The sequence below is a fragment of the Carlito syrichta genome, unplaced genomic scaffold, assembly GCF_000164805.1.
Source record: "Carlito syrichta isolate Samal-C Ts95f unplaced genomic scaffold, Tarsius_syrichta-2.0.1 Scaffold301930, whole genome shotgun sequence".
Classification (NCBI taxonomy): Eukaryota; Metazoa; Chordata; class Mammalia; order Primates; family Tarsiidae; genus Carlito; species Carlito syrichta.
In genome coordinates this window covers 57689-64961 of record NW_007246026.1, presented here as the reverse complement: position 1 = coordinate 64961, position 7273 = coordinate 57689, and the positions used below count along the sequence as shown (strand labels likewise).

Here is a 7273-nt window from a genome sequence, read left to right as displayed (position 1 = left end):
GCTCATGCCTATAATCTCAGCACTTTAGGAGGCTGAGGTAGGAGGATCCCTTGAGGCCAGGAGTTCTATGCCACCCTGAGAAGCAAAGACCCTGTCTCTACAAAAAATGTAACTATATAAATATGTATAATATATATTTACAGAGACCATACGATAGTGAGTGGCTGGAGAGGGCCCTTGGCAGCCCCCTCTGCTGGCTCTCAACGTTTGGTGGCCTTTTCTCCTCCACAGCACACACAGTCGGAAATGGGCACGATGGGGACTGCAGGGCAGAGGGCTGCTCTATTCACATATGTTGTCATAAGACTTACCACAAAGGCTGAGCTCTGCTTGTGACACTTGGGCAAGTGTGGGGGGAAGGAAAAGCAGAGAGAGATAACTCAGCAAGCTGTACCATGATATCTAATGCACTTGTCTCCGTGTTCATCATATGGCACGGTGTACAGGGGCTAAGTGAAGAGGCAGAGGGAAAGGCAGAGGCAAGAAGGGGGAGAGCATGAGAAGAGGCTGCAAGCATCTCGGGCTGGCCCTGCCTGGGAACCAGCTAGCTGCAGACATACCCTTCACATCCCTGGCTCGGGAAGCCACCAACTTGGCCTCTACAGTTGATGCTGTCTCTTTTCTCCCCCCTGTGGCTAATTAGTTATTAGGATATGCTTTGCGCCTCCCTTTCCCATCTTCTCCAGAAGGCAAAATCTGCATAGTTGACTTCAAATAGATGATTTTAAGCAGACACACATTGGAGGTTTATAATAAAAGGGGTTCTTCTATTTTGGGGGCAAACATCAAAAACCAAATGTGCTTTTATGGTTTTACAGATCTGTTGCCTAATTCCTAGGGCATATTGCCAATCTTGTTTTTCCTATTTAATTTATTAAAAATGATGCTTTTCATTGCTGTTGACAAAGGGAGCCGTGTTGAGTCATAGGCGAGTGAAATACACACAGATATGTTTCCCGGGACTTGACAGAGTACTGTATTGCCCTTTCTGGGGGTGGAGGTGGGGGTATGTGAGGGCACAGGAGGACTCACATGCAATTGATTCAAGAAAACCAGAGGAGGAGACACATGGCCCTGAAACTCCACAGAGCTGAGATATTGAATCTTGTTCCTTTGGATGCCACCTGGCCAGTCCTGTGAGTTTCAAAGAGGGAGGGCATGTGTTAATCAGGGCTCTTTTCTTTCATTGCCCTGCACTCTTGACCCGACAGTGGACCTCTGCTCCTTTCTGCAGGACATGAAGGTGCAGCGTGTTTCCCTCTGGCTACTGGGCACAGTGCTCATCTTGTGCTCAGTGCACACCCGTGGTCTCAGGAGATGTCTGATTTCCATGGACATGCACCATATAGAACAGAGTTTCCAAGGAATCAAAAGAGCTGTTGTGAGTAGGGGTTGGGGTGAAGGCATGGGCAAAGGGGCGTGCCCCTCTTACGTTTTAGCTTGAAAAGCGAGTTCCTTCTAGTTATCTTTTGTATCTCATGAGAACACAGAATGTTCATGGCTTGTCTATTCTTATGCTTCCCTCCATAGCAAGCTAAGGACACCTTCCAAAATGTCACTATCCTGTCCAAATCGGAGACCCTGCAGAGCATTAAGGTACTGGCTTGTGTCTGCTCTTTCCTATATCTTTATCTTTACTGCAAAGCGGCCCTGGGTTGAGAAAGAAATCTCTACTCCATCCCCTTTCTCTTTTCTAATCTCCAGTGTACTCTAAATGTACTGAACTTCTCGTTTGCTGGCTGACGTTGTGGGCACTCTAGTGTCCCAGGAACTTTGGAACCTCTGGATGAAAGAAGTGTACTTCCTGGAGAGTGTTTGGGAGTGCTAGGTGCTCAGAGGGGACAGGATTTCTGTGCTTGGGGGTGATTTTGGAAGGTCCCATGTGGGAGCTGAGAAAACAGTGACTTAAATGCCAAGGAGGTTGTTGATTAGTGGGTAAAAGGAAGTGAGGGTTTTGAGGGACACACGAGAATGGGTATAGGATCACTGAAGGTAGGACAGTGAAGCAACCAGGTTTGTGATATGAAGGGTGGGAGAGTGGTGGAGGGTGAGGTGGAGAAGTACCTTGGGGACATTTCACAAAGACTCCTGGGGTCAGGCTGAGTCCCGGTCTTATAATAGAGGAATAGAGTCACTGAAGGTTTTTGAGCCCCAAGTTATATGGCTGTACATTGTTTTAGAAAGACAGTCTGGTGATGTCCTTACAACAGACAATGTGAGGTAGGAAAGCCAGGGAGAAGGTCAGTCCAGCTGTCCAGACAGGAAGTGATGTGTGTGTGCTATACAACAGCTGGCTTGCTGGGTGATCGTTCACTTTACAAAAGGGGCCGTGAGCGATGTTTTTAAAAGTGAGCTCCTCCAGTCCTTAGAAGCACTCTAGAAAGATCCAGTTTTTTCAGGAATTTATGTTACTGAGTGTAAGGTATATCTGTAATGAGTTGCTTTTTCCTCAGGTTTCTCAACACAAGTGAGAGAGACACACAACTGCATAATTTTTCTAGGCTGTGATTTATTCGAGGTGAATAGATGCAGGCACATACTAAATAATATTCCAGATGACTGTATTACAGACTCATAAAACATCACAGCTACAAAGGACGCCCCCAGAAAAATCTATTCCCAAATCATAATTTTCAAATGAGAACATTGGAACCTTGAATGAAGAATGACTTGTTAGTAACTGAGCCAGGAATAGACCCCCAAATTTATGCCCCCATCTCCAGATTCTTTCTCCTCTCAAGGTGGAGAAGTAGTGTTGTAGAATAAGAAATGGAGTCAATAAGGACTCAGGTCTTTATCATATCATATTTGCTTTCTTCTTCCCTTTCTGTCTCCTTTCCTCCTTCCTTCCTCCCTTTCTTTTGCCAGTCTGTCCTTCCTTCCTTCCTCCCTTCATCTTTCTTCCCTCCTTCCTTTTTTCTACTATATGTCTTTTTCTAGTGCCACAATCTTTGATAACACAGAGGTGTGTAACTTTTTGTTCCTCTGGTTAAGGGAACCAACATGAGTGAACAAAGAAAAGGGCTTCTGTGCAGCAAGTAGAATTTGCCATCTAGGAAAAGCTGCTACTGGGGCCAAGGAGGCTTCACTCCTTCAATGCTAATGAAGATGGATGTACTGTCCTGTTGTAAACCCCCCCATACTTGCCCTGAGAGATTAATCTTCTGCAGAGTAATTCACTGCCTGGTAGGGTGCAAACTGCTAGAAGGAAACTGTCTAGCCACTTCTCTGGGTTGTGCCTGGGAAGTTAGGCATTCTTCTTAAAGACATCTGTACTCTGCAGATCTGTGGACCTACCCAGATGTGCCCATTTTCGCAGCTATCAGTTTCCTTTCTTGCAAATCTCAGACTGGAGGAGAGCCAAACAGTGCAGCCCAGGGTAGAATGACCAACATGAACACATCATTATAGTTGGAGGAAGGGATGCCTAGCATAATGCCCAGCATGCGATAGCACTTGCATGTGGCTGGATGGGAGATATTATACAGAGACCAGCTTCAGCCTCTGCCATTTAAGGAAGTATTTTTCCAGAAGGCTGCTTAGCTATCAGTCCTTTTAAAAAGGAGGCACTTGATTCCTGGGAAGATTTAGGCAGACGTCAGTGATGATACCTTAGGCTTGTTGTAGAGGGAATCTAGTCTATGATTCGATGCTGGGCCCCATCCTTTGTAATGTGTCTCCTGGTCATACAAAAAGAGAGGATAGCTGGAATCTTTCCTGACCATCTTCATCATAAGTAGCTTTGATGTGAGTAAGAAGGGCCAAATACTCTGAGACCATTATGAATTTTTAAAAATCATTTTCAATTCTCTTACTTCTTGCAGCCCCTACTCAGATGGACTGCTTTGTCTCTAAGATAATGAGAGAAGAGGGCCAACAGGAGTTTCTCTAATTTGTGTCTGTAGCCTTTAGACGTGTGCTGTGTGACCAAGAACCTCTTGACATTCTACATGGACCGGGTGTTCAAGGATCATCAAGAGCCAAACCCCCAAATCTTGAGAAAAATCAGCAGCATTGCCAATTCTTTCCTCTACATGCAGAAAACTCTGCAGCAATGTGTGAGTCACTGTGTCAGGATTCCCAGTCTGCTACAGGGAGAGCCTAGGAAGTGCCTGTCCCAGTCGGCCTTCTGAAAGGGTCCCTGGAGTCAAAGGAAATTCCCAGCCCTGTCATTCATGTCCATGGGGGAGAATTGTTGACAACCCCTCCTAGTGGTCCCAGCTTCCCCAGGGCTTCCTGCCTGCTGGTCACTTGTCAGACTGGTCTCTCCATGGATAATCCTCCTGGAGCGATCAGTTTATATCAATGTATTCTTTAAGTGAGAGAGGCATGCCAAGGACTCTAGTCTTACCATAAGCATACCCCTAGTTTCTTTGTTTCTGGCCTTTCAGGGTTTCTATATCAGTTAACTTTTGAGTAGTTCCTCAGCCTATCCCTAAGGGTCACTTATAAATTCACTGTGATCTATTAAAAACCAAACATCAGAAACACAATCAACACAAACTTAGACCAGGAGAAAACCTGGGTTCTAGTTCCTGCTAATGACTTCCAACGTGACTGTGGCAAGAGACCTCACTCTTCTGTGCCTCAGATTCTAAAAGTGTTAGAAGGGTTAAAGACCCTGCCCTACTTACATTAATACTATAAAGAGCTCAAACAGATTCATTTAACCAATTAATTAGTTAACCCAACACAACAAATGTTTATTGAATACCTACCTTCTGGGATGTTGCATTCATAGGGTGGGGACAATATAGCCAGGGACCTTCTCTCTTGAGGCTGAAAATCTAGTGGGCTATAAATCCAGAAAAAGCAAAAGCTGTAATCAAACACAGGGTGACTCTACAAACAGTCCCTGTTCTCCCCTGGCTGCTCTCACTTGAGTTTACTAACCTGACTCTCACCATGGGAGGGAAGAGAAACATCACTTCTTATGTGGGGAGGTGGCAGTGATAGTGTGCCAGAATGGAAATCCTCTGACAGGAGCTACCTCTATTTTATCACAGCAGGAGCAGAGGCGGTGTCACTGCAGGCAGGAAGCCATCAATGTAACCACAGTCATCCACGACAACTATGATCAGGTAAGGTCTAGGCAGAGGACAGGGAAGATGGAAAGAGAGAGGTAAGAGCTTAATAGGGAGAGTGCCAACCCTTCAGCCACCTCTCCACCCAAATTCATTCACTCACTCCACAAGTAGTCATTGCAGGCCTTCCTGATTCTGTGTGCCTGCACGTGTTGGTCTTATAACACTTGCTAATTCCCTGGACTCTCCTCCCCCATCATCCCTCCACTATGTTTTATTTCCTCACCTATCAGGCCTGATCTGTATTAAAATCTGGGGGAAGCACACATTGCTTAAGATAGGGATGGCACAGCAGGAGCAAAGATCCACCGTGAACTGTGATCTGTCATGCATGAAGCATTCCCTGTATGGTGTCATTGAGGTCAGTACCTGCCAACAGCATTCTGTGTGGTGATGAAGACAGGGTGCTTCTCATGTCGATGTCCATGTAGAATGCTTACCTCCTGTGGATGTGAATGGAGAGGAGGTGCTTCTCATGGGCATCATTAGAAGAGCTAGTTACAGATTCTGCTTCAGTAGGGCTGGGGTAAAGCCTGAGTGTCTGCAATTAAATCACACTCTCAAATGATGCCCACACTTGAGAGATGAGGTGGGAATGGCAGGAGGGTCTGTTCAAAACTCTGCTTCACTGGGGAGAGGCTGGATAGGGTACTATTATAGAAATAGCTAACTAAGAGTTATATGGTTCTTACCATGAGCCTGGTATTGTTGTAGGCACATTACAAATATTGACACTTTTATCTTTCACAATAATGCTAGGAGGCATTATTGCTTTAGATACTGCGGCACACACAGGTTAAGTAACATAACTAAGACCACGATGCAGCTGCGTGGTGGAAGTAGTATTCGATCCCACACTGACTAGCTCTGCACAATGTGCTTTTAGATCTTACCACCTGTGGAGGAAGGCTGCTGTGGAAGGAGGTAGAATAAGTCAGGAGATTTGGGTACTAGTTCCAGCTCTGTTACTAACCAGTTTTGTGGCATTGGGTAGGATGCATCCTCAGGGGCTTCGGTGCCTTAATATGTCAAATGGGGACAACACATTCTCCCTGCCCACTTTACAGCAGCACAGGGATTAGGATGTTCTGAGAAAATAGAAGAACTACAGCAAGCCGATGTGGAAAAGAAAATAAGGAAAAGAACTGGCCAATAGCCATACTTTTCCTGTGAAAAACAGGGAAAACAAAGAGAAAAGAATGAAGAATTTTTTTTATTTTGTTTATAAGGAGCTGACATGATTTAATGTCTTGTTTGTGGGAAAAAAATTTAGTTGCCTGTTAAGAAAATAATTTTGAGTCCGTCTGCTATGGAAATATATTTGATGACTAAGAGAAAACCTTGTGGAGACCAGATTATGGGGAAAGTGATCAGACAGTCTAGAAAGGTAGGTTCTTAAGAAGATTCCACTTGTTTCAGCTGGAGGTCCGCTCTGCGGCTGTGAAGTCCCTGGGAGAGCTTGACGTCTTTCTAGCCTGGATTGACAAGAATCATCAAGAAACTTCTGCTGCTTGATAACAAGGAACCTGTCTAATCATCCAGGAATGAACCTCCCTGTGAGGTTTACGGTGGGAGACAGCCCACTCTGAAGGAGAGAGAGATGAGGAAGTCTCCCGTGTTTATCCACATGAGAAACCTCCCTGCTTATTTGGAATTTTCTCTTCTGGGCCTAGGGGGAATGTGGGTTTGAGCAGATCTCAGCCTGCAGCTGTAAGTCTCACTGGCTGGTCTCAGGCTGTCTGATCCCAAATAGCCAAATAGTCTACTGTGGTATTTATAATAAAATGTGTCTGCTAAAAGATCCTGTGGGCCATCTGGGAAGGAAAGGGTTGGCTCCCCCCTAATTTATTGTGAACTCGTTTATCCCATGTCTGTGATGTGAGCTGAGTGATATCCTGTAGTACACATTGTACGGACTAATTTTTTTCAATTAAACACTATGCCTATGAGTGGAAGTGTTTCTGATTCAGGAAGATTCAGTTAAGGAATCAAAAATGGAGACAATTAGATATGCAAAGGGTCTTAAAGAACATAATAGATGGGGAAGCTGAGGCTTGGAGATGGATAAGAATATACCCATTGTCCCAAAAGCAAGTTAGTGAGGAAAAGGGTTCAGTCTGCATCTCTAATTTCTCCCACAAACACCCTTTCTCTGCATGAAAATACAGAAGACAGAATAGAAGGCCTCT

The 7273-nt window shown here is 45.0% G+C and overlaps 1 protein-coding gene across 1 annotated transcript; it reads left to right on the top strand.

Annotated features, from left to right (window-relative positions):
- The first annotated feature begins 1237 nt into the window (after positions 1–1237).
- IL19 (interleukin 19) lies at positions 1238–6643 on the top strand. The gene is made up of 5 exons (XM_008055694.1): positions 1238–1381; positions 1531–1596; positions 3906–4058; positions 5007–5081; positions 6504–6643. The coding sequence occupies exons 1-5, from the start codon at positions 1238–1240 to the stop codon at positions 6597–6599; spliced, it is 534 nt and encodes a 177-aa protein (XP_008053885.1). The 3' UTR covers positions 6600–6643.
- Positions 6644–7273: the final 630 nt, after the last annotated feature.

What these genes read in the sequence shown, in the direction of transcription:
- IL19 (XM_008055694.1), top strand. Translation starts at nt 1,238, where the DNA reads ATGAAGGTGCAGCGTGTTTCCCTCTGGCTACTGGGCACAGTGCTCATC. An exon ending in AGACCCTGCAGAGCATTAAG is followed by an intron (nt 1,597 to 3,905) that starts GTACTGGCTTGT and finishes TTGTGTCTGTAG; the next exon opens with CCTTTAGACGTGTGCTGTGT. An exon ending in AGAAAACTCTGCAGCAATGT is followed by an intron (nt 4,059 to 5,006) that starts GTGAGTCACTGT and finishes ATTTTATCACAG; the next exon opens with CAGGAGCAGAGGCGGTGTCA.